General features: G+C 50.9%; 1 protein-coding gene across 4 annotated transcripts in view; it reads left to right on the top strand.

The window, feature by feature from the left end:
* Positions 1-26,993, top strand: part of CAMK2D (calcium/calmodulin dependent protein kinase II delta) — a 156,454-nt gene that overhangs the window by 105,666 nt on the left and 23,795 nt on the right. For all 4 annotated transcript variants that reach the window (XM_081134328.1, XM_081134327.1, XM_081134326.1 and 1 more), the window contains exons 5-12: positions 4,593-4,658; positions 7,384-7,456; positions 17,705-17,807; positions 21,421-21,504; positions 22,818-22,912; positions 25,050-25,172; positions 25,859-25,942; positions 26,321-26,363. In XM_081134328.1, the coding sequence (XP_080990454.1) occupies positions 4,593-4,658; positions 7,384-7,456; positions 17,705-17,807; positions 21,421-21,504; positions 22,818-22,912; positions 25,050-25,172; positions 25,859-25,942; positions 26,321-26,363 (671 nt within the window). The remainder of the gene's footprint in view (positions 1-4,592; positions 4,659-7,383; positions 7,457-17,704; positions 17,808-21,420; positions 21,505-22,817; positions 22,913-25,049; positions 25,173-25,858; positions 25,943-26,320; positions 26,364-26,993) is intronic.

Genomic DNA, 26,993 nt, shown 5'->3' with positions numbered 1-26,993 from the left:
TTCCATCTTAGAAAACCAGCCATTTAGTACAGAAAGGAAAATAGAGTCACAGTGGGTGATTCTAGCTCCTGTTAGTGAAATTGTCCTCCTCTTGAGGAAAGCACGTTTCCTCTGCTTTCTCTGAGTTTTTACGTCTGGTCCCCTTTTAGAAAGGGTGGGAAGCAGCCTCCCGCCTGCAGATGGGGTGTCCACCTGCGTCGGGTGCCTCACGTGCCGGCGGCTGGCTTGGTGCCTCGACTGCATCGTTTCCTTGAATCCTCGTAACAGCCCGAGGACGTCACTTTTCAGGGAGGAGCCTTCTCGAAGTTACGTTGCTTACAGCTTCCCAGTAGTAAGTTTTAGCACCTGAATTTGAGCCCCAATAGACCTACTTCTGAGTCCTGTCTCTTAACCACAACAAAGAACATATCGATCTGTTAGAGCTGAGGAAGGAATCTTTATCATTTTTACATTTTAATCAGTTTTTACTCTTGTCTAACGAGAGAGAGTTATAGCCAGTTTAAGAAAATGTGTACGTCATACAGAACCCGGCCTAAATCCCTCCTATTGTCGTCATGTGTGGTTAAAGTGTTGCCGTGTTATAGCAATTTAATGAGCATGCTGTGAACGACCACGTTTGTTTATATTCAGTTATGTGCATGTTCTCAGTCCTCATTGACTTTGGCGTCACAGAATAGCCCGAATGTTAAAGGACCAAACCCAGGGCACAAGGCTCTTCCCTGAGGGTCAAAGATGCCATTCGCCGCCGCCTTCCAAACTGGCAAACACGGGAAAGAAACCTGAATGAACACAGTTTAATTACAAGGTCATGTATCTGGTCTGAAAGAGCACAGTGGAGAGGCGACCCTGCCTTGCTTTGGAAAGTAAGACGGCACCTTCCGCTGTGGGTCTGCACTGGGCGAGGAGGGAGCGGAACTGTATTTAAGCAGCTCTCCGGCCTCTGTCTCGTTCTGTGAAAAACTCTTTCTTTAAAGGCTGAAGAGGAGCTTCTGGTGTATGGTATCCCATTGAAACCGCGTCATCAAATCTAACCGCCCCCACCCCTCAGTAGCTACCAACTAAGCAAAACTAGCTGAGGTTTTATTTTTAAATTAACATGGACCAGTAAGGACTGGGGTGTAGCTTAAAGAAGTACATTCGAGGGCCTGCATGCGGCTGGAAAACACACAGCTCTGAATCGGAGCAGAGGCTCGGCTCTCAAGCCCTCTCTGTCCTTGCACCACTGAGCTGACCCATCCGGACCACTCTCACCAGCACCAGGCTGTGGAGAAACCCGCTGAGGGGCCCTTTCTTTGTCCCCTCTGGCCCAGAAGCAGTAGCAGCAGGGCCTGGGAGGAAGGGTGACAGGAGACAGGACTCGGGGGCTGAGTGTCGGTTTGAATGGGCACGTTGTTGGGAGGATGCAAAGCTCGGATGTGTTTTCATGGACCATGATGTCTGACCCGGTTGAGGCGGGTTGAACGCTGGTCGAAGGCACCTGCCTCAACTTTGGAGGAGAGCCAGGTATGCTAAGAAAAATCCACACCACACAGCCGAACTCTCCACCGGCAGGCAGGCGTGGGGCGGAGAGCCCCCGCCAGCCCCAGTCAGTAGCGGGCAGGGGAGCACAGGGAGAGACCCTCCTTCAGCTTGGATGCAAGGTGTCGACCGAGTCACCCAGATGTGTGGAGAAAGGAAAGGGCAGTGCTTGGGCTCAGAGCCATGTGAGCGCTGGCACAGACCCCAGAGCTCTGAGAAGTCAGCGTGGCCTATGCCAGAGAGCCCAGGGGGCGCGCCTGCCCAACCAGGAGAGCATGCGGGGAGATGCTGGCACTCACTGCCCGAGTCTGTGGAGCTGTGAGTGTTACTGTACAAAGACCGCTTGGCTGCTGAAGCTCGGAGACGTGAGTCTAAGATGCCACGTTTATGTTGTCTTCAACTTGTCCTACCCTGGGTCACGGATGACTCCCTGGTGGAAAGGGCTAATGAGAACCTTCTAGAATTCTCGCTTCCACTGGTGGAGAGCGAGTGGGTGGCCGGATCCGTGTTTTCATTTACAGTGTTCATTTGTGAGCGCATATTTAACAGCTAACAGAGTCAGAGGGTTGGCAAATAGGCCTCGTGGTTTCCTTTGACGTCAGCAGAGAGAAACGTTGTTCTCAGTGAGTTTGTCCAATGAAGCCCTTTGTAAAAAACCTGTCTAGATCTGGAGCATATTTCGCTTCATAAATTCCTTACAGTGCAGGTGCAGGATTGAAGGAGCCTTAGTGACTGCATGGTGTTGAAAGTGTCTCAACTTGGGAGTCAGCTCCGGCACGCGTGCAGTGAGGATCTGTGAGCGAGGGTTTAAATTTGCTTGTTACAGATGTGCAGCCTATTTCTGTGACCTCAAGTGCCCTGTCTTCTCCGCGCCTTAGTGTCCCCAGCTAAATAAGGCAATTGGAATAAATTACATTTTGGGTAAAAGCTCTAAAAATGTATGGTTCTTGGTATTTTTATTTAGAACAAAGTATGATATTCTTTTCAAATCTTTTCTTAATGCAAATTTGTTCTCTTCAGTTTCCACATAGACTTTTTATTGCACACCTCTGTTCTTGCTGCGCTGCCGGGAGGGGTGGGAGGGAGGTGTGCTGGTCGAGAGCAGCAGCCCAAGCTTTCCTATGGGAATAACAAGAATTGATGTCACTGTTGAGTTCTGAATGCAGTCTGGGTATTTGCTGAGCTAAAACCCCAGGGACAGGGAATGGTGCACAGAACTTCAACCAGACCACGGTCGAGGAAGCAGTGGCTGGTAAATACACAAGAAAGGGTTCATTCACTCATACCAAGAGGCCATAGTAACATGAGGTAACTCCTTTCAAATAGATTGCCATTTTTTTTGGGGGGGGGGATTAATATGTATGTATTTTTAATCTTCACCCGAGGACACTTTTTCATTGCTTTTTCAGAGAGAGTGGAAAGGGGAGAGAGAGAGAGAGAGGGAGAGAGAAATATCCATGCAAGAGAGACACATCTATTGGTTGCCTTCTGCACCCGCCCTGACCCAGGGGATGGAGGTATGTGCCCTTGGCAGGAATCAAACCCGGGACCCTTCAGTCTTCGGGCCGGCACTCTAACCAGCTAGGGCTGGCATTTTGTTTGTTGACAGTAACCATTATCAGTAATGATGTGGCCCCTTGGCAAAGGGGGAGATTATGTGCCTCCAGGCTTTAAATGTGGACACTCTTCAACCTAGCAGTCCTACTTCTAAGAACGTGTCTTCTAGAAATACTCTGAAATATGCAAGCACACGGGTATCTCTGTTACTTGGACAGGGAAGAAGGTTTGTGGCAGGAGCCGTGCCCGTGACTTCATGGCGAATGAAAACCTCAGGGTGCTGACGGCCACTGCACCGCACGCCCACCGCTGTGAGAGTCCGGTTTCTCCTTGTGTCTGTGAGGAGGAGACTGGAAACGTTTCAAGAGGAACAGGAAGCGGAAGGGACATGTACACAGTTAGTTCCTTCCAGGGAGTGAAACTGAGGCCGAGAGGGGGGACTTGGTGCACGTCCATATTTCTACAATTTTACTACAAAACTATAACTTTGAAATTTAAAAACACATTATTTTAGGGGGAAAGAAAAAACCTAAGCCAGAGAATTTGGGGAATTCTAGCCCCTGACCCAGTAACCTGTGGGACCTGGAGAAGAAACAACTCCCAAAGAGAGTCACTTGGCCTATTGAGAGGCCCCCAAAACCCACAGTGCGAGTGAACTTCCTGCAGTCACTGAATCTAGATGGGGTGGGAGGCCTCACTCAGAGGCCGCAGGTCCACGCTGGCTGGCCACGGCCACCACCACCTCCCAGGACAATGCTGAAAGCCCTGTCTGCGTTCCCTGGCAAATACGTGGGCATAAGGAAACCGGGTGCTGTCAGGACAGCCAGGCTCTCAGCTCTGTGAGGCCTCCTCTGCCCACAGGGCGTGTCCGTCACAGACAACGGGAGCCCTCCAGAGAGAGGCCACTGCAAACCCGTCTGCAGCCTTGACAGGCCCATGTCTCCTACACGTGCTGAGAAAGGGCCCTAAACTCCACACACCTCGTTGGACCTCACTAAATACTTGGAGAACTGAAAGGGAGAGTTTCATAGAAACCATTTTCTGCGAATAAATCTCTGAACATATTTATGGTGTAAAGAAGTTTGTGTCTTCAGGATCTGGTGGCACAAAGGAAATGTTTAGATTATATAGACTGAACACTATGAAACTTATAATTTGTACAGTGTTTTAAAACAGTTTATTTTCTATTTTTTTTTAAATCCTCACCCGAGGATGTTTTTCCCATAGCTTTTCAGAGAGAGTGGAAGGGGGAGAGAGAAAGACACATCGATGTGCGAGAGACCTCGATTGGCTGCCTCCCACATGCGCCCCACTGGGGCCAGGGATTGAGCCTGCAACTGAGGTATGTGCCCCTGACCGGGATCAAACCTGAGACCCTTCAGTCCTCGGGCCGACACGCCAACTACTGAGCCAGGCTGGCTAGGGCAGCACTTTATTTTTTATAATAATTTTTAAAATAATCTGAAAACAAAATTGTACGTGAACACTGTATACCCCTAATTTTCCTCCTTCCTCAGGGTTACTGGAGGTGAACTGTTTGAAGACATTGTGGCAAGAGAGTACTACAGCGAGGCCGACGCCAGGTGAGTGACCAGCCCCACGACACCTGCCCCCACTCTGCAGCCACGTCAACGCCAGCCATCTGGGACTCACGGCTCCGCCCAGACTTCCCCTGGTGACACCTTTGTCATTGATAGTTTTCCTTGTGGTATTTCCAAGAGGATTCTTTGGGGGGAAAAAATATCTGTGAATGTGGTCTAAACTTTACTCTATTTGGTGTTCATAGTTAGAGTAAATATTTATCATTTTTTAAAGCCTAACTGGCATGACTTCTGCTAAAGAAATAAATATACTTTTTTAGCAAATGTGAGGGATCAAAGGTGACATCCTCTAGTCTCTGGATCCCAGGCTGCCCAGTACTCCACTGGTCACATAGGGCTCTTCAATTTTTGTGTCTTTTAAGTAAATCAAAATAAAATTAAAAGTTCAGTTCTTTGGTCCCACCAGCCACATGTCAAGTGGCCAGTGGCCACAATTGGGGAGCAGGTCCTGAGCACCCGGCAGGCCCTCTAAGCAGCCCACACAGAGAGAGGCCAGAAGCCCGTGTCGCTCTGAAGCATGATTAGCTAGAAATGTCTCTGCAGCCCTTGGAACCCTCGCTTGAAAAATATTTATTCAGGTATTTCAGAATATTCAAGAGGATTTTCCAGCCTTGTCAACTGGTAAAAATCTGTACCAAAGTTAAAAGTGTCTACCATTTCCTCTCCCTTGAAAGTTCCCAGGCTGCACAAAGGTGACGTAGGGAGCAATCAGCCGATCTGCTTGCTCAGGCCAGGGGTGCTAATGCCCCTCGGCATCCTGGGCACGTCCCCAGCTGGCAGCTCCTCCCAGCAGCCTGGCCAGAAGCCAGGGCGCACTGCGAGCAACGTAAATGAGACTCTGAGAGTCGGCTACCGGTTGCTCAGTTGCCCATTGTCCGGGATGCTGTCAGGCTCCCTCAGGCTGGTCCAGCCCCGTGCCGGGCCCCAGCCTGCAGTGGCCCCTGTCTCCCAGAGCAGCTGGGCCTGCACAGCTCCCTGTGATTTCCTAGGTAGTGTCCTCAATACACCACTGTGCATGGTGTTCTGCAGGTCTTATCTGTGCACGGCTGCACTCTGCCAGAGCCAGAGAGAGTTCTGTCTGTCCTTCCCTGATGAGCGAACCCACCAGCCCAGTTATCCAGACCCTCACCCGAGGCCCCTGAGGGGCTCCAGAGCAGCCTTCACTGGGACCTCTGCACCCTCGCTAAGAGAGTAATAGTTTTAATCGAGGTCGTGAACAAGTTAGGCAATTTTATTTATCATGCTTTCCAAAGTTATGTAAACAGGCTGTTACTACAGTTGGGAAATCTGGGCTGCAGTTAGAGACGAGCTGGTCTGGACTACTGAAGGCCCACAGACAGCAGGGTGGACCCTGCGGGTTGGTTATTCCAGCGCGTGCTTGTCGGAAGTTCTGGGTTCACAGCAGACTATTTTTGGGGTAGTCCCACACAAAATCAAGGAGAAAAACATTCTTTTCCCAACTGCAAGCATAAAGAGCATATTCTGCAAAGAATTTGCCCGAGTCTGTCTCCAGCTCCTCGAGTTCGGGATCCGGCCCGTTCTCGGCAGTGACAGCGGGCGGCTTGTCTAGTATGAACCGTTTACTCGGCTACTTTCTGTTACTCGTTAGGCCTGGTAGCCCATACCCATGGTTTGAGAAGACAAAGTGAATTTCCTAAAAAGCAGTAAAAGCGAACATTTTTATGGAAGGAAAAAGTCACATGACTTAGAAGAGCAGTTACCAACGCTCAGATGCTGCAGTGAAACGGGCGAGGGCTTGCGGTGGGTCCCCGGGAGCTCCGGCGGGGACGCCTCCGACCCGGCGGCCTGCTGCCACTCCGCGTTGCTGGTGGAGCGTGTCCGCGCTGAGCCGTCCGCTTGTCTGAGTGAGTGGCTGCGGGGGGGCCTGCCTTTGAGCCACACAGGAGCTCAGACACACTGCTCCGGCGGGTGGCCCACGTCACTGTCTGCTGGGTGACAGGAACCCCATAGCTTCCAACCTCTACTGGAATTAGCAGTCTGTTTGCCTTCAGTGGGCCAAACCGCGCGTCCTGACAGGTAATGAGCAAACCTGCGTGGAACCGTGTTCAGCAGTCACCTGTGCCCAGGGGTTTGTGTTTTATTTACTCCCGTCAGCTCTTAGCCCTTCCCCAGAGTCGCCTGACTGTAGGGCTTGATTCACATCATGGGTGGACTTTCAGTCCTCCCGTTACTGGGAACCCTCATTTGTTTTCCAACATGTTGCACACGGGGCAGCATTTCTGAGTCAGAGGGTAGTGTCCCCGTGTCTGACCCTGTCTCACCTGCCATCTCTTCCGTTTCTGTGCTTAATCGTGACCCCAGGTTATAGACAGTTCTGTCTCTGAAGAGTTTTCCCGGGACGTAGTGGAGAAAGGCACACATTTCCTCCCTGGACGTGGAGACCTCGGCTTCTGCGAACCAGTGATTTAATTTGTAGACTTGCGATGAACAGAAGAGCTCAAATTGTTTTTTCTGAACATGTCACAAATTCTGTGTAGGATGTCATTTTGTTAGAACCAGAATTAGCTTTATTCAGCATTATTTAATTTTGGTGTAAAGCTAAAAAAAAACAAGCGGTGAAGACTGTCGTGTGTGTGTTCTGTTGGAACTCTCGGGACCTGCGCTCGGAGCGATCGCCGCTCACAGCAGCCTGCGACGTATGCCGCCTGTGGACTAAATACCTGCTTCTGCCCTTGTGTCTCTGCAGCCACTGCATACAGCAGATCCTAGAGAGTGTGAACCACTGTCACCTGAACGGCATAGTTCACAGGGACCTGAAGGTCAGTGTGTGGAGTGTGGGTTGTTTCTGGGCAAGGGCAGAGGGCGGCCCTGGAAGCGGTTCCCATGCCGTCGCCAGCTGCCAGTCTGCCGGCTGTACACACAGCACAGGGAGGGCTGGACACCCCTGTGTGAGCCGGGAGGCGGTTTGCGGGCAGGCTTTCCCTAACGTCCAGCATTTGCCTAGAGATCGCAGCCTGAAACTGGCCTGTGATGTATGTCGCCTGTGGACTAAACACCACTTCTGTCCTGTGGCCTCAGTGGCCGTGGCAGAAAAGCTTGCGGCACATTGCTCCCCTGGAGCCCACAGCTCTCAGCGGAGGTGATCAGGGCAGTGGACAGAGCAGCAGAGCTAGAGATTCCCCCAAATCCATCAGGTGTCCTAATGGAACCCTAGTGGTGCCCAACTGTTGATGTGATAGCTCCCAGGCGATACTGAGAAATGGAGAGATTTTTGGTGGGTTGGAGCACAGCAGCTGTAACATTTTATTTGTGTTGTAATTTACTTCCTATAAGTGTTTGAATAGGAAGAGAGCTCCTGAATGAAATAATGTATGTTGAAGGTGGATTTTTCTAGAACGAGCGGGCCCACAGTTGGGCTTATATGTGACAGGATCCTGCTTGTTCTAAGGCAGTGGTCACTCTGCTGGAGCAGTGTGTCCGCCCATCCGTCCGGGAAGGCCCCTGGGCTCCAGGGCGTGGCTCGGGAGTAGCATTGCCCCTGGCGTCTGCATGCCATCCTCGCGTGCGGCGGCTCCGGGAGGCCGCCCTGTGTTGCCACCACATGGGCATGGTCCTCTGGGCCCTGAAGGTGAGTGATGCCCAGGACACTGTTCACCCCAGTTATTTCCTGAAGGCAGATTCGGCTGGAGAGCTGTGGGCACTCATTCCGACTCCTGACAAAACAGGTTCCCTCACCGGCTGCGGTTTCTGTCCAGTTTCCTTCAGAGAAGTGATTCCCTGGCTCAGGACAGAGGAGCCTCTCTGGGACTTGGAGGAGTGCGGACGCACTCCCGTGCTCTGTGCGCCTAGTGTTACGGAAATGGTTATCCGTGTTACAAAGGGAATGGAGGTGAGGTTACTAGGTGGGTTTTGGGCCATGTGACTGGGCGCTAAAGAGCCCTGTTTTGGACTTTGAAGTCTTCCTCCCTAAACATCAGCTACAGGAATTCCAAGGACACTGAGGCTTCCTGGCTATTTACACTCCTAACGACCGTGACACAATGCCTTTTGTAAATCAGGTGAATAAAAGTAAAACAAACGTCATTATCAAGTAATATTTATGGAACATACGCACATACTGATACTTTTAGGACTTCCCTCAGCTCCTCACACCACTGACGACGAGAAGTCAGATCATTCGGAAAGTGAACAGAAGGAGGCTTCTCAGCACTCCAGGTTCACTGCGGGTTCCTGGGAAGCAGGGGAGGAAGGCCTGGGCCTTCACGTGAGAGAAAACCACGGTGGGCAGAAGAGCTTGAGCCCTGTGAGCCCTGCGCATGCAGCTGTGATGCTTTGTATGAAACCTTGGCCTTTCCCAGCCGTTGGACGTCGTGGCTGAGGCTCAGGCATCTCCGTGTGTTCAGTGGGGACCTGGGTGGTGTCACTGCAGACCTCTCTGGTCATGATTGGCTGTAGATCGGTAGTTGCCCTTCATTTAGTGTGTCCTGGAAGAATATGTCTCTAAAGATCCACAGCGAGTTACTTGAAGATGTGATTTGTAAGCAAAGCATTGCCTTAGTTCCGGAATCTTCCTTTAACTTCAGTTTCGGTCTGAGAGCATCAGATGTCAAAAGCAGAGGTGTGGTTAGTGGGGTTTTCCTTTGGGCCCACAATGGGACTGTGCACCTGCTAGCACTTGCCAGATGTACCCATCCTGATAAAGGAGAACAGTGCGTTCCCTTGAAAATTCATTGCTTTGGTGATTGCCTGAAAAATCCCTTCCATGCCACGTAGAGACAGCGTTTTTGTTACGTCGCAGGCCTACTTTTCAAGCGAACACGGGCGTGCACGGTTTTGTGCTGCTGCATCGGATTACCATTTGAAATATTTTACTCCGTGTTATGTAATTGTGAGTGTAGTCTGAGAGCCAAGGATGGAAAGTAAATTCTCTCCATGACTCTCGTTCTGTATTTTCTGGGGTCATGATTTGCACGTTTGTCAGGGTCCAAGCTCAGCTGAGCCCATCACAGCCGGGAACTGGAATCGGAGTTGGCAGTGGGCCTAGCATGTGAGCTGTGAGGCAAAGGATATTTTCCGACAGATGAGCTAAAGTCACTAATTAAAAAACAGGCAGGGGACGTCAGGGAGGCTTACTGCCAAGAGGCCTAAGCTGCAGCATCACCCAGCGCCTGTTTTTCAGGGGAAGGATTCTGCTCCACTCTTCTCTGACATAAGGAGGGATGGAGGTGAACTTCTGGGGGAGCTCGTTCTGGGTTCTGTCAGGCCCCGACTGGGCGGACCAGCTCAGTTCATTCTACGTGCTTGTTTCGGGAGCTTGCCGGGAGCACTGGGGCTGTGGACGCGTGGCCTGCTCCACATCTCTCACCCCTGCCTGGTGCACGTGCCGTTTGTAATAGCATTTTACCAATACCTGGCAGTGCGCAAGACCGACAGCTGAGATTTCTTTTTACCTGGCTGTAAACAGAATACTGCCCTTGCTGTTCTCAGGCTATATATTTTTGTTTCCATGCCCTGATTCCTGTGTTAGTTCAGGGACAATGCAGGTGGTGAGCCCAGTTTCATGTCCATGTCAGTTAGAGAAAAGCTGGGAGTGTTGTTTTCATCATCAAAGGCACTGATGGCATGAGTGCTGTGTGCTTTACCTGTGAGCCCCTCTGAGAGCACGGCTGCAGAGCGGGTGTGTGCCCGCAGCACCTGAAGCCGCAGCTGACCCACCTTGGGGACGCGCGAGACTCCTCCTTGGGCAAGAAAGCAGTGCTAGCAAATGCGACCCTGAGTAGGCTGTCACGTACGCTCCTGAAGATCGAATAAAGAAGGTGAATGTGTGCGTTGGACACCAACAGCCTGAAGGGCACGCACAGGGGCTGCTGGACAGTGGCACCACTTGGTGCAGAGCCATCAGGGCCAGGGTCAAGGCTGAGCACAGCGGGGCAGTTGGAGGACATCCCAGCAGCAAGCAGGAGGAACAGGTGCCCGTGGTGGGAATTAGAGCAAAGGGTGCCTGTCGCAGCGCACCAGGCAGCGTCCCAAGCACGAGCAGACACGCCAGCGATGGAGGCCCACGTGCTGCTGGGTTAGCCGTGGTGACGTCTTCAGCGCACTGGCGTTCAGGAGACACTGGCCTTTGGGGGGGTGGATTAAGCAGAGCAGGACCTTAATAACAAAAGTGGTGATGTCTGCCCTTATCCAGTAGCCACCTGCACCTTGTGCGCAAGGCACTCGGGGACGCAGTGACCGAGTGACGGCCTCTTCAGGGCCACACAGCTAGTGCCGTAAGTTTGGGCCCACTCCGTCTGGTTGCGGGGCCACTGCTACTTCTCACTTCAGTTCAGTGAACTGAAAACCTCCATAGAGACCAAAGACGAGGTCAAACGATAATGGGAAATAATCTGCCGGCAACGGTAAGGGTTACAGGGGAGATGGTTCTCAGTTTAGTGACTCAGGATTGTTTTAAGTCTCATCAATGGATCTTCCAGGACTGTGCCCAGTCAGCGTCACTGGGAACAAGAGAATGGGGCATATCTGAGATTTAACGTAGAGTAGGGGAGAAACGTGGTTTGGGAACAGGCTGCTGTGTGAAGGGAAAGTTCCCTGTGTAGGGATCAGTACGGTGGTGCTGGCCACAGCCTTTGGAAAATGATGCTCAGAGAAGGAAATGCACTTGCCCTGTTTAAGAAGACAGTCGGTTTGGAGCGCTTAAAAATAGACTGTTTGCCCTGCCAGCGTGGTTCAGTGATTGAGCATCAGCCCATGAACCAGAGGTCACAGTCCACTCTCAGCCAGGGCGTGTGCCCGGGCTGCGGGCTCCATCCCCAGTGTGGGGCGTGCAGGAGGCAGCCAGTCGATGACTCTCTCTCGTTGATGTTTCTATCTCTCTTTCCCTCTCCCTTCCTCTCTCTGAAATCATTAAAAACTTTTTTTTTTAAAGAATAGACTGTTGCCCTGGCCGGTTTGGCTCAGTGGTAGAGTGTCATCCCGGGTTTGGTTCCAGCCAAGGGCACATACCTCAGTTGCAGGCTCAGTCCCCGGCCCTGGTGGGCATGGAGCCGGAGGCAACCAGTCAATGTGTCTCTCTCATCAGTGTCTCTCTCTTCCCCCCACTTCCACTCTCTCTGAAAAGCCCTGGAAAAATATCCTCGGGTGAGCGTTAAACAACAAATAGAGTGTTTATGAGGAGTGGGGCACAGGTCCTCCAGCACTGAGGAGCAGGAAATGAAGTGAATTGAAACAAAATGCACTTTCTAACCTGGCCAGGGAGTTGTACGCCCAGGACACGGGAATTACCCTTGGAATGCGGTCAGTTCTCCTTTACCAAGAACTGCCCATCGTCATGGAAAGATTAACAGCCTTGTTCCCAGAATAATCCTGGAGGCACCTGCCCTTTGCGGCCCCCTCTCCGGGAGGCTCTGCCTGCCACCCATGCGAATGATCTTCCACCAAGTCAGCCTCTGCACTCCCAGGACAGTGGAGTGATGTTTGGTAAAGAGAATACGAGAGCCACACTGCCTGCCCCAGCTCCTGCCCCCCCCCATATATGCATATGCTTTAATAACAAAGGTCACTTTAGCTGTAAATGAACACAGAAAGGCAAAGAGAACTTAGCACATGATACTTCCACAAGTTTAGTCAAACAGGTGTACATGAAGCTTTAAAGTATATACTGTCTGTGTTAACAGAGGCTGTAACTACCAAATTTGATTACACACATTTCCTAAAACATTTTTATCAAAGAGTGCAAAGTTAGAGCAAACAACAATGTCAAGAAAATTTTAACAAAGTCTTTTAAGAAAGTCTAAAAACCTCCTATATTCCCACATTAACTCAAAACTTTGATTTTTTTTTTTTTAATACCAGAATACCAGTTTGCCACTTTAACTTTTGCCATACATGAAAAATTATCAAAAATATATTGATGGGTCTATACTAATTGTGCTGTTTATATTTACATTAAGCAAGTTCTTTTACCAAGTTCTTTATATACAAATTATCATGTGTCCTATGTGAATTTCATTAAAAAGTTAAAAACCACAGAAATGTCATTAGAAACAGCTGCTTTCCATCAATGAAGAACATTTTTAAATGATTTAACTGAAAAAAGTACTGAACTCCCCACCAATTTCAGCTGTCTCCTGAATGTTTTCTGTGACTTAAGGGGGCTCATGTTTTCTGTGACTCATGTTGGAAATCTGTGAGCTGATGATTGGACATTCAGATACAAACAGGAAAGAACAAACAAACGTGAAACATTTCTACACCTTCAAAGGCCCCGTCTGAGCTGTGGGCGTGAATTATAGTGCAGATCAAGAACAAACCTCTGTGCGTAGGGCCTGTGGCCACGGGATTGAAGTCGCTTAAAACTGCGTGGAAAGTGGGCACTTCCCTCCTGCCCAGAAAGAAGGCCATACCTCAGACAAGCACTGCAACCAGCACTGGTCAGAGAGAGGCTGTGGTGGAAAGTGACAACTTTGATGTCACAAGAAATAAAGGAATGTCGACTCAGACATGTTCTTGTTTGAGTGCCTGAAGGACACAGTTTTTGTGAGCAGTTGGCAAGTGAGTCCATGTGTGCCTGGTGATGGAAACAGACCCTCCTGACCTCATGCTGATGGCACGTGCATCAGCTGGAAACTCCCTGTGCCAAGTACACAAATGCAGGCACCCATTCCCTGGAAAGATGAAAACAAAAATTGTGTGCCACGTGCACGGAAGAACCCAAGAATCACCTGTGCCACAGAAGAACCCAAGAACCATGTGTGCCACGTTCATGCAAGAACCATCCGCCACGTGCCACGTGCACGGAAGAACCCAAGAATCACCTGTGCCACAGAAGAACCCAAGAACTGTGTGTGCCACGTGCCACGTGCATGGAGGAAGCCAAGAATCATGTGTGCCACACGCACAGAAGATTCTGTACTGTGTGCCTGGGTGAAGTTCTGCTCAAGCTTTCCATTCCTGCAAAACTTCACTTGGTGAATTCTAGGTGCTGTGTTCACACCTTCTTGGCAAATGGACGGTGACTGACAATACTGAGTGTGGCTCACGCCATGTTGAAATGTCGAGGCTCTCAATAGAGGAAAGGCATCTGAAAAGACAGGCTCACTTCCTAAAAACTAACATCTGATGGTGTGTGAGAATTAATAATGTGGAATAATGGAGCTAATAACTTGTTTTTATATTATTCATAGAGAAAAAAACATAAACCAGTAAACTAACAATTCTGCACATATGTATCCACAGCGTGTGCGCTGTTGCGTGACAGTTACCGTACACGTGCTGTCAGGTCTAGGATGTGACCAACGCGAAAGGTGAGCCCGCTGTTCCCCAGAGTCCTGAATGAAATCCTGTTGTATGAGGTTTGTGAGAAGCAAGAGCAAAACTAGGTCTTTCATTAGCTTCCCCTTATTTTATTTGAATATGGATGGTGAATATTTTTCCTGGGCTGCCTGTTGAAAATGAACTGTGTTTAGGCTGTCAGAGGAGTCTGCTCAGCATCGCACCTTTGAAAGAAGAGCCAGGAACGCAGGATCATCCTGGGCTTCATCTTTTTTGGACTTTCTCCCTCACGTGAAAACTGAGGGCTTTAGCTGTTTAATCTCCCAGTCTCTTCCAGTGATTCCAGCAGCTTGCCTTGGTGCTTTGACACACCAGTTTCAAGAAAGTCTGGGACTGTAGTGAGAGAAGTGACTGCTGTGACCATCAAACTTGCCAGCAGGTGCTGCTCTATCCTGCTGACGTGCTCTTCATGATGTCAACACTGAGACCGGGCACCATGGAAACCCTGCATCCTGAGGAAGCAGTGGGGTGGGGAGTAGCCAGGGTGTGATCCGCTCTATAGAATCTGTTTAAAATTCAACCCAAAAAGTGATCGCATTGAAGAAGTGGGAGATGATCTCAGTATATACAGGTTAACATGATAGAGTGCACTTAGTGTAGGAATGCAGACGCTCTCCGAGTTAAGGAGTTTCATCACAGACGCTCAGTGCTCTGCAAACAGACAGCCCGCTGCATGGTAGGCTGATCACTCATAGCTGATCACTAGTGCACTGTCACCTGCTGCATGGCGGGCCATAGCTGATCACTCACTATTGCCCACTGCATGGTGGGCCATACTGATCACTAGTGCTCTGTCGCCCTAGTGATTGCAGAGGACAGAGTCCCGTGACAAACCCTGTGGGATCTTACAGTTATATATGCACTGTTAGGAGACATAATCACTACTTACTTGAGAGATGAAGGAACTAATTACTTAGCTCCAAGAGTCTGTGTGTTAATAACGTCGAGCCTAGGCCATACCTCTAGGTCGCCTCTCTTTCTGGGTCATCACATTACCCGTCTCTCTCATGGTGCGGTGCCCACGTTCAGCCACAGCTCCCCGGAATACCTGTGTTTCTGAGCTCACCTTTCTCGTTTGCTTTAGAAAATCAAAAGGCTGGAATAATACAAATAAGAGTGCAGTGGGGACCCTTTCTAAGGGAGTAGACACCAGTAAGCTGAGAGATTTTACTATCTCAGCTTTTTTGGGGGGGGGCATTATAACCACAAATTACCTTTTCTATAGTCATTCAGAATTTGAATCACCTCCTTGCCAGGGAACTTTGGTAGCACAATATATTCTTAAGGTGGAGGCTATGTGAATGGTAGGACATGGTAGCAGGGTTATTCAAACTGATGCACCCAAAGCAATATGTGTAAATCAAATGTGTGTGATACTTCCAGTGTTTCATTGAAGCAGTCTTGCGATGAAACACTTTATAAAGCAAATGATCGTTTAATAAAGTCAGTAATCATTGTAATTTTTCAGGTTGCATTTTCTAATTCTGCATTTTAGCTTTGCCTAAGAGACATACATGGACATGAAGCCATTTCAGTGCTGTTAACTCTTAAATCTACACCCAACCTTGAAGTTGCCCCACCTTTCCCTGTCTGACTGCAGCTGAGCGGTCGTCCTGGGTGAAGGTGGAGCCCGATGCTCACGGATCTGTGATGTCCAGTGGCTCACGGCCATGCAGGGAGTCCCAGGTCCTGCCCTGGTGGGAACGTTCACCTCACTCAGAGGCCTCCGTGATGAAGCCTCGGGGGGTCCATGTCTCGGTTGGAGGAGACCTGCTGCTTTAGGGCATAAAGCTCACAGTCCTTCCCTAGCATTATGATTAAGTGATGAGAATAAAAGCACATTGATTTTTTAAAGTTTATTCACAATGACACTGCATTTGCTTGGCTTAATTTCACTGCCACTTAACAGACCAAAAACGATCACCATTTCCAGGGACCGCACATTTTTCCTGAGGTGAGTCTGCGGCGACAAGTCAGCACGACGTGTGTCAACACAAATCTCTACACCTCGTGCTTTTTATCGGAAGGTTACAAAGAAATAAACTATTGTCACTGTTTAATGTGGTTTCTCCAAGGCGTTTATCCCGTAAGCTAATCACTGGAAATAACTTCTTGATGACATTAGAACATTCATGAGTACTGTGGGCCATAGGTTTTACTTGTGAAAATAACATATCAAATAACAACATCACAGGGTTAGATACTATACTGTACTGATAGATAACCAGAATTCAGGTAATTCTGAGCGTTAGGTTTCACCAGCAGTTATTCCAGCGTGGGGACCTTTCAGTCCGGGGGCATCTTCATCGCAGCATCCAGATTAAGTGGTTGTGTGTTTAGTGTTGAGGTCATTCCAAACCATTTCAGCCCTGACGCACCACAGGGGTTTCCTCGAAGTGACCGCTTGTCCCCACAGTGCTGGTTGGGTGGCAGGGACAGTGGCAGTCTGAAGACATTGGGCACCCGGTCAGAGTTCACTCTAGACTGAACCTCATTTTTGCAAGTTCTGGTTATGAGTCTTTTGCTAATTTGCGTGGCTCCCTTAATTAATCAATTAAATAATTGGTTTGGGCTGTGTTTATACAAGGTCAAAACAACCAGCAGAATTGACTAATTCAGTAAGAAAGTTGCCAATTTTATGAAAAAATATGAAATTATCTGTCAGTATATAAAAAAAACCAATTTGACTCACTGATTTTCAGAAAACTGTTTTTGGCTCTTGTATAGTCCACTGTTTCCCAACTTTTTTCACTCTTGAGACACACCTCTAAATTTCCTGGGTCTTATGCCAAGGTAAACGGACAGATGTGCAGTGCGCAGCCCAGCCATGCCTTTCCAGCTCCTGGGAATGATAGGCTTCACTGAGCGCATGGATCAGCCGCCTTTCCTGACCGCTTCTCAAAACCCACAGGGACGTCTAGGGAAGTCCAGGGCTGGGGCCTGCTGCTCCTTGTCTAAGTGCCCCTGTGTCTCGATGCTGTGATTGGAAGCAGTGGGATAGAAACAGCCTTATTCCAGCACTGAGTTACTAGCCCTTGAGTGGTGCTAAATACCCAAGAAATAAAGATTCATCTTTCTCATGGGATTTCAAGATGTGAAAGTAAATGTATAAGTAATGCTTTGAGTCACACTCCGAAGACATGCAAATTACGTTTCAAAGAGCTGGCTTATGAAGAAAACAAGCTGACTAACATTTGGCAAATAGCACACTCTTCCTGCCTGTAAGAATAAATGGATTCTTAAAGACAGCGATTTTAATACATAATTCAGAATAAGGCTCTAAAATTCGTACAGAGATTGTTTGGAAACATTGAGGAATCAAAATCACTAAATTTGGGTCCAATCTCTTGAAGTTCCACAGTTTCGTTTGCCAAATGTCTGTAAATTGGTCCAGCTCTTATCATTTTGCCAGATTTCCTTCTGCTGCAAGTGTCTGTGCTCTGCTAGGCTTCTAAGCCATAGTCTGTGGCCACGTCTGGGCCTCAGGTGGCCCAGGGAAGCGTGAGAGCGGCTCCCGACAGGTGCCGTCGGTTTGCTCTTCCTTGGCCTCCGCGCCCGTCTGAACCTGCACGTCGCAGCGGCTCGTCACTTCTCACCACGCCTCCCCTGGGGCCAGGAGTGGCTTCTCCGGGCAGGACAGGGAATGCCTCCTCCCCTGAGCCCAAACTGTTGTCTTTAAAGAGTCACGTAAAATAGGTTCTCACTTCAGTCTCCTCTCTCCTTTCTAAACAAAGCCCGAGAACTTGCTGTTAGCCAGCAAGTCCAAAGGAGCGGCTGTGAAACTGGCGGACTTCGGCTTAGCCATAGAAGTTCAAGGAGACCAGCAGGCGTGGTTCGGTGAGTAGGCCCCTCCCCGGGACGTCGGGATGAACCATAGCTCCACCGGCTTGAAGATGGGCGCCGATAAGCACTTAATTCTCTTATTTCCCGAGAAATAAGGGACATTGTTACTCGGAGAGGAGGAGCACAGGGACTTTGTCCTAAAGGGTGGGGGAGGAAACGGACACTGTACGGAGACCGGCTGAGACGATGCTGTGCTCGGAGGGTGCGTGCCTGGCTTCCTCCTGAGAAAGTTGATTGAAAACGACTGTGCAAATGTAGGTTCTCAGGAAATACTCGTAGAACTCTCCACAGACCTTAGTCATTAGTAAGGTAAAGTTTTTAAAAATGTTAAAAAGTATTTATGTCCATAGATACATATTATGTGTTTCATCTTAAATACCTTCTTTTTCCAAAATACCAGTTTCTTCTCTAAAATTTTGATGATTTTGACATTTATAGATGATGAAATTTCTGTTTCCTTATAATTAAGGGAGAGGTTAACACTGAACCAATTTAAATTGCAGTATTTCTAACCAGGCTATGGGTTATCTCGGGGATTGGCCTAAGTAAGTTACTTTACCACTGACTTTCTTAGGCCTCCCCTAGTAACCTGTGTTTTGTATGATGTTCTAGAGTGTAACCTCTCTCCAGGCCTCAGTCTTGTTTCCTTTCCCACATGCAGTGTTTTGAGATTAGAGGACACTTTTAAATGCCCTTCCCTTCGAATTGCTTTTCCTCTGAACAACTGTAAACAGATAGAAAACTCAGAAGGTGCTCACTGTTTGGTTTTCTATGCAGAGGCTCCTGTGACTTAAAGACGCACATCTCCCAGGTGCGTCCAGAGCTCCCTGCTCCCCGTGCCCCCTTCTGCCCTGCAGGTGACGGTGGCTGGCGTGGAAGCCCCCCAGCTCCGGGGCAGCCCAGTTGGGGACCTCACTTTCTCCTGCCTGTCCCGTGTCCTGAGTCTGTGGAACCAGGCTGTTATCCTTGTCTGTGACCCCACCCAAGTTCTGTACTGCCTTTTCCACCAAGCCCCTCCTCACCCACCAGGTGACTGTCACCCGCAAACCTGGCGTGCAGTCTGTCATGGTCTGACATACGAGTAAGTTTGTTCCATTAGCTGCAAACCAAACTGAAGGTGGAGCCTAGAATTAGTTCTGTGCATTTGAGATTCAGCCACCCTTGTGTCCTGGGTAAGAGCATGGCTGACAGTGATAAAGAACAGACTGACTGGGGTCCAGCAGGAAGCAGATGGGCAGGGCACATATCAGGAGGCCCTGTCCCTGGAGGTGCCAGCAGGTGCGCACCGGCCGTGACCGTGCACAGTGAGCAGAGGAGCTGCCTGTGTCCCACTGACAACTTGCGTCATTTACTCAGTGCTGCATTAAACAGTGTACTGGAAGGTAGGTTAACTAATAGCTTCGAGCCTCCTAACAGTTTAAATGAAAATTACAAAATGTTTGAGAGCCTATTTTGGAATACAAGGGTGTTTGACTTCCAACTTCCATTCTCTCAGAACACGAACCGTTCCTTTATTGACGTGCATAAAGTACGTCACGTTTCCTGTTCTGCTGGTGCTGTAAATTCAACACTAATTCTCCAGCCATACCAGTTATGAGCATAAAGTACATCATGTAACCGCAGGTCTCTAACAGTGGAAGGCTTAAACAGCTAGAATAGTGCGACACCTGGGCACCCCTCCCCCTCCCCTCAGATGAGCTCTTCAGCATGTCAGAGCAGTGAGGAATGGTTTCAGTCTCGTAGCCAAGTTAGAGTGAAGACGTTGGCCACGTAACGCACAGTGGTGGCCACGGCCGTCCTGGGAGGATGGGGGTGTGGAGCTGACGCGTTCCAGGCTGCGGGCTCGGCCCAGGGGGGTCTTAGGACTGAGGAGCTTGGTGTGCACAGCGTGCCCGGGAGGGGCCGACCCTGAGGCAGACGCCATCCTGTCCTTGCGAGAGTTAGGCCCTCAGCCTGGAAGTTCTGGGGTCAGAGGAGGCGTTTTCAGTAGAGGGACATACAGTGGGCAACATGCCGATGTGCTGGCAGCGTGAAGGTGGCGACGTCAGGCCAGGTGGTTGTGCGCACTGTGTGAGGACAGCGTGAGGGGGGCACCAGCAGGTCCCCTCACCACGCAGAGCGCACGGGGCTCGGGCTCTGGGGAACCTGGTCAGGATGTTGGAGCACGGGGTGGGTTCCTTCAGGAACAGGGCGGGACTCTGCACGGACTCGGGTGGCAGGATGCCCAGAGGATGGCTGGGTGCCAGGAGCAAGTGGTGAGGCTCAGTGTGCCTCAGCATCCTGGCCTGTGTGATCCTGACCCCGTTTCAGCTCCGGGGCCGTGGGCTGTGTGAGGCGGGCAAGGCTGTGTGTGGAGGGGACATTCTCTTCTGAGTGAGAGTCCCGAGCCTGTGTCCTCGCTGGACTCCTGAGGGCCGTGTGACATGGGCAGTCACTCCGAGGAGTGTCCTTTGTCCACAGGGCACGCCTGTGCCGCAGAAGCGGTCCAGTGAAGCCTCAAACCCTCGTGGTATGGACACGTGGCACAGGCTTGGGTGCACCCACAGACGGCCGTGAGTCTGTGAGCAGGAGCCGTGGTCAGTGTCCAGCTGTGCTTGCTCATCTCTGACAGCAGCTGGTTCTAGAGAATCAGCGACAGGCGGGGTAAATGCCCGTCTCCCCCAAGCATGGACTGTCCACAGTGAAGCTCTTTCTAAGGTGCCCATTAGAGAATGGCTTTTAAGAAAAGCCCCCATTTGTAAAGTGTAATTCCCACCGTTTCTAAGCTTAAGATACGTGGGTCCTCGTGGCGGCCTGGCTGAGGGAGGAGGCATGTGGTGGCCGCACTTCCTGGGGGGTCCAGACACGCGTCGGGTCTCGGGAAAGGTGTGTTGTAGTGCGAACAGCTCGTTCCGAATTTACTCAGCCATCAGAGCCTCCCGTGTTTGACCAGTTTTCCCTTTTAAAATGTAACGTCAGTGTCGGTGGGGACGGGCTTTTTACTTCAATAAGGACAGGACTCTTTCTTCATCGTGTGTAATGCCAGAGTTTCAGGCTTTTACATGATTTTGCTTTAAAAGAGAAAGGGGATGATTCGCGGGAGGTGAGTGGGGTGCGTGGGGGAGCTGCAGGAACAGTATTTTAGTGGGTTGGTTTGTACAAACTCCTCATAGCACCAGCTCCCCGTTCCCAGTGACAGGGACGTGCCTCCTCTGGGTGCAGGAGGGCACCTTCCTCACAGGAAGCTGACGCCCTGCTTTCCGGTAGAAAGGGGGAGGTAAGAGACCCCGCCTGCAGCTGAAGTTCCAGGTGGGCCCTCGTCCTCACGTGTCACAGGTAGTTTCAGTCCCACATGGAAGAGGGAGACCTGTTTGCCAGCGGCCGCAGGGTGCACGCTGGTGCCTGCGGGTTGGCCTGGGATTGGGAAGAGCTGGGTTGTCTCCTGAGCCACAGCGCGGGCAGGTCAGTGTCCACAGGCCTGAGAGAAGCTGCCTGCGCTCCTGCAGCACCTGACACCGGCCTCTCTGGGCAAACAGCAGATAAAGAAGCCAGGAAAGTTTTCTTGCCACCTCCCCGTCTCCCGCTGGTTCTGTCACATCGGCCGACTCACTGGCCTCTGTCTCCGCAGGTTTCGCTGGCACACCTGGGTACCTTTCTCCAGAGGTTTTGCGCAAAGACCCATATGGAAAGCCGGTGGACATGTGGGCCTGCGGTAAGAGCCTCTCTCTCTGCGGGTTTTGCAGCAGTGTTGTTATGATGTGAAGCAGAGTCTTTCCTGTGTGAAGCGGATGTAACTTGGGGTCCTCCACACACCAAGGTCACCTGGCTGGCAGGCAGGGCCCTGGGTGCTGTCTCTGACTTGTCAGGGGGCCTCTTCCCCGGGTCCCCAGGAGATGCCCAGGCACTTTGAGGTCAGGGAGGTGGCCCCGGGCTCCGGGCTCCTCCAGGCCCAGGGAGCAGCTGGGAGGGTCCCACGCTGGTTCAGGTCTTTGCTCGGCACCTCCCGTCCCCACCGCCTCCTGTCCCTGAGCTGGTGTCTCCACCTGTGAATGGGAGGATGTTCTCTCCTGTAATTTTGTTTGGGCGAGTGAGGTGCACTTCAGGTGACCATATTGTATAGTTTGCAAAGCAGTTGAAGTGCGAGCAGCTGTTACTCTAAAAGGTTGGGATTTCCACGTGATTAGAGGGTGAGAACCTAGTCCTGCTCCCAGGGGCCTTCCTTCCCCTCCCTGAGAGCCCCTCTCGGCGTGGACTGCGCAGTGCCCTGGGGTCAGCGCACTGTCCGACGCCCTTGCTCTCATCCATATGCTCATGGCGATCCCACGATACTATCTTTGCAACAAGTCAGCCCCACCAGCTCTGTTTCTGCTGCTGAATTTTACGGGCGGGCACTGAGGGATGGGTGTTGTGGAGGGGAATTGGGGTGTGGCTGGAGGGCTGCCCTCGAACCCTGAGTGCTGGAGGGAGGGGCGGTGGGTGCAGACACGGCAGTGCCTCGGGACCTGGGGGGGCGCCGCAGACTTCACGGGAAGCCCCCCCTTACTTCCCTCCCATAAGTCACACTCTGCTGTAGCACCTGGGGGTTCACTGGAAACTCCGAGGAGAGGAGATCCCCTCCGCACGTCGGCCACACTCCCCGAGACCCCGCCTGTTCAGGGCATTGGCTTATAACCGGGCACCATTGCTCAACAAATGCCCTAATCAGAGGCAGGAGGAGGAGAAATAAATAATGTGTTGTTTCAAATGTCCACCCACCAAGTGACTGAGATCGCACAGTGTCCACATAGATGGCTGCGGGGAAGGCGTGTGCAGGGCGGCGCGGAGGCCCCACAACAGGCGGGCGTTGTCTCGGGCGGGACCCTAGCTCAGGCTCGCGGCATCCGCCCGCCCCGGCGCCTCCGTGCACCCCACCTGTCTGCCGGGGGCCCGACAACCCGTTCCCTCTGCACGCGAGCGGGGCTGACGGCTGCGGGTCTGCCACAGGGAGCTCCCGCCACCTAACGCGTGTTGCCGTCTGTCCCTCAGGTGTCATTCTGTACATCCTGCTGGTGGGGTACCCCCCGTTCTGGGACGAAGACCAGCACAGACTCTACCAGCAGATCAAGGCTGGAGCTTACGACGTACGTGGTAGCGGGAGCTTTACGTGGGGCGTTGTCCGGGGGACCAGCGCTGCACCCCCCTTGCTGCGTGAAGCCACCTCAGAGGGCTCCCTGCTGTCTTCCTCTCAGGAAAATGTGGCATATATGTCCTGAGTGTGTCCTCTTAGCCATAGCTGCTAAGATTGAAAGGAAAACAGCTCCAAGTCTCTAAGGAAGGACCTTCTTGTCAAAGTGTTTGGATCTTAGTGCATTTTAACACCTAGAAATTAAGCCATTTTTGCTTTAGAAATGATCCCCACCTCTTTATTTTAATGCATTCCCCAGTGCCTGTCACAGTTTTAAGTCACGTAACAGCAGAACTTTGCAGGGATTGGGATCAAATAGAACATTATCTGTGTGCCACTTTGACTCTGCCTTGTGTCCCTCGTGGGCTCTGGGCCAGCTGCCCTGTGAAGATGGGTCTTTACAGTTGCGGGGTGTCTAAAATCACAGTCCCGGCACGTTTTATTTACAGTTTGAAAGTAGGCATATACGTATATACACACACGAGCATGAATTACGTTCTGAATCTGAAGAGTAGGGCCGTACCTGTTTTCCCTTCTTGGCTTAACTCTGCTCATCGAGGCAGATTCTGTCCTTTGATAACTGTGTCTGTAATTTCGTCTGTAATGAGGTGCCACCCCCCTGGCTTCACCTCCACGGCCTGCAGAGGTCAGTGTGCAGGGCCTGGAGGTGCTTCCCAGGTATTATAAAGTAGCACCTCACACAGACAAGACCTGCACAGGCCGGAAGCTCAGCGCAGAAGGGAGAGGACTAGTATAAAAAGTACGGATTATATCCGGTCAGGGCTCATGAACTCCCAGTACCTTCTGTTAAAATGTTCTCTTTAGGTGGATGTCTGTATTATGAGAATTTAAAGTGTATTATTTTCATTTTGGAGCCTTCCATCCAGGCAAACTCATCATTGGACAGACTTATTTTGGTGGCCACAGCCCACCCCTGCCTGGTCATTGTGGGCGAGAACCAGGCCCCTCTTTGGGACGAGCTGCCCACACAGTTTGGGAAAGTGGAGGGGGCCCTGGTCGGGTTAGACAGGCAGGGGAGGGGCCACCTGCTGCTGGCTCCCCGCCTACCTGCAGCCGAGGACTGAGGACTACTGTCCTTAGGAAGCAGCCTGAGGGGAAGTTCCTGTGGTCCTGCGTCCCTGGCAGGCCACCCAAAATTAACATAGAACCAAGGCGACAGTTGTTAAGCCGGCAAAATGTGCAGGTACTGAAGAGTCGGCACCGTTTTCTCAAGTTGCACTTTCCCCATCTGTAACTCTGAAATGGAACAAGTCCACGACTCAGGGACTGTGGCTCGTCCCAAGACTCCCGCAGAACTGCGTGGGGAGCCCGGTTTCTGTCTGCTGTCTAGAAACTCATGACGTAAATTCTTCTTGACCCTTAACTAAGAGCATTTCCACTGAATATGCTAATTGTGTGAGAGTGAGGTTGCATAATTATCAACAAAAATTTCACTTAAAGGAACCAGATAAATAGCTGTATTGTAAAGTCACTAATGGGAAGGGGATTTGAATGGTCGCGGGAGGTGGATGTGTAATATTGGATCGGCCCCTGGAAGGGCTCTCGCAGTCCAGACCCTTCTCAGCGCCGCCCCACGCAGCCCGATGCCGGGCCGGCCCCGCACAGGAATGAGCTGTTTCACTGCCTCGGCTCCACTGCTCGGGCCGGGGCCGCCCCTCGGAGCCCTGGCGGGGCGGCGTGGGGGCATCCGTATCCGTGGCAGCTCTCTGCTTTATTTTTGTAAATAATGATGAGGATTGCATAAAATTTTATTTTCGGATCAAAGCAAGGGTACTTCGAGAGGACTGACTCTTAAAGTTATTTTTCTAAACTTTAAAAGTATGTCCTAGGTGGGACGTGCAATGTAGTATATATGTTTGTCCCTCTCAGTTACTCTTTTCTAACACACAGAAAGTTAATATAAACGTGGGGATGTTTTTATCTGTGTCAGCTTATCTAGGTACAGTTTAGCTCAGACACAGAGTAAATGTATGAAGAAATTCACTACTTAAGGAGATGATTAGAATATTTGGCTGTTCCCCACTGGATGAGTGAATGTTATTTAAACTCTTTCTAAATTTACGTTTTTGAAGTTTCCATCACCAGAGTGGGACACAGTGACTCCTGAAGCCAAAGACCTCATCAACAAAATGCTGACCATCAACCCCGCCAAGCGCATCACGGCCTCCGAGGCGCTGAAGCACCCGTGGATCTGCGTAAGCGGTGGCCACGGCCTGGGGCCAGCGCAGAAAATAGTCTTGCCCTTCACATTCTTCTCATGGACTTAGGATAATTTTTGCAGAAAAAGATGAAATGAGTGAATGAATTTTGACTCAAGATATTTAGCAAAGTTATTTTAAAATGGTTAAAAATGCATTTTGGGTAGCAGGGCCGGTTTACATGGAGGGCTCAGTCAGTGTTGCCTGCAGTCCCGCAAGCAGGGAGCACTTGCCTTCCAATCATCGATAATGCCCATGAGCAGAAGTTAGGAAAATGGCACCAAGATTAAGTACATCCTAGGAGATAAAAACACACGAAGTTCATTACTTATCATTAGGCAGCTTTAGAAAAAATGCCAGGTTTGGAAGCTGGGAGGAGGTTTTCCTAGCAGAAGAGGCTCAGTATAGGTCTAGACCCGCTAAGAAAATAGCGTGAACACTCGGGAACGTAGAGATTGTAGTAATTTCTAGGGGTGTGTGAAATGCCAGGGTGACGAATTTGTTGCTAAGTAAACGAAAGGCAGCCCTTAGAACAACCAGCTCCGTGTGGGCGTGCGGGTCTTTGGGGCGAGGCCGACACCGTGCGTAAGGTGGCCTGTGCTGCGGCACCGTCACTGAAGGTCTGGCCAGGTGGGGCGTGGCCTGAGTGTGGGGAGCCCTGAAAAGTCTCTCTCCTCCTGCAGCAACGCTCCACGGTGGCCTCCATGATGCACAGACAGGAGACGGTGGACTGCCTGAAGAAGTTCAACGCCCGGAGAAAGCTGAAGGTGAGACAGGAGCTTCCCTGGGGTGCCACCTGGGTGGAGTTAGTTCTGACTGTCTGCACAGTTCTGCCTGTCCAGACTCGGTGCTCGTCTCCTGGGTCTTGGGGAGCTGGGGGTGCTCTAGAAGGGAACCCCCGAGGGAGCGCTAGGGGGCTGTGACCGTGTGTGCCCGCTCCCTCCGGCAGAGGGCACAGCTGTGTCAGGTGAGCTTGCGTCTGCTGCACACATGGCCTCCATCCCAGAGACCTGCTGCCCTGAAACCAAACAAGCACAAACCGGCAATGGCCCCCGACCAGAGTGAGGCCAGAGGTTGTCCTCTGAGACTGTGCGTCAGGTTGGAGGTCGCAGAGTGACACTTACCTGGCCTCCTTTCTCTGACAGGGTGCCATCCTGACCACCATGCTGGCCACGAGGAATTTTTCAGGTACGTGTATTAAGGACCCTGATTCTTGTATTCTGTTTTCCTCTTTAGTCATATTTTTGGAATTGAAAAAAAAAAATAATTAGAAAGAAACTGTTGTTCGGGGATAGCAGTGTGTGTGGATTCGTTCACCCGGTGCCCTCGGGCCTCCCACCCGGTGCTGTGTGCGGTGCGTCAGGCAGGCGAGCCCTCCCCACAGGGTGCCCCTGTGCCCACCCTGTGTGTGTCCCTGTCATCCTGGGGCTTGGCACCTGCACCTCAGGTTCATCAATTGATGTTTCCATAAAGCATTACAGTGAGTAAGTTTGTCTCATTCCATCGGGAATCCCAATAAGCAAGAGTTTTACAAGAAGACCGTCACCGAGGAACGGGTTCTCTTAGGCCTGAGTCCTTAGGAAAGCACGGTAGTCTCCTGGCTCCAGGAGTGAGCTCAACTTTCGGAGGGTTCTGGGCTTGGCCCTGAGAGCTGCCCCACAGCAGCGCCGCAGGGTGGGAACCGGCCCTTGGTGAGCAGGGGCTGGCGGGCTGTGTGTGTAACGGGCGGCGTGAAGCTGAGCCAGTCCTTCAGCTGCGGGACCTTGGAACTTTATACCTCCTGAGAGTCTCTCCAAAAGTATCTGTTGTCTGCAGAAA

The sequence above is a fragment of the Miniopterus schreibersii genome, assembly GCF_964146895.1.
Source record: "Miniopterus schreibersii genome assembly, chromosome: 4".
NCBI classification, from domain to species: domain Eukaryota; kingdom Metazoa; phylum Chordata; class Mammalia; order Chiroptera; family Miniopteridae; genus Miniopterus; species Miniopterus schreibersii.
This window is presented reverse-complemented; position numbering and strand designations above follow the sequence as displayed.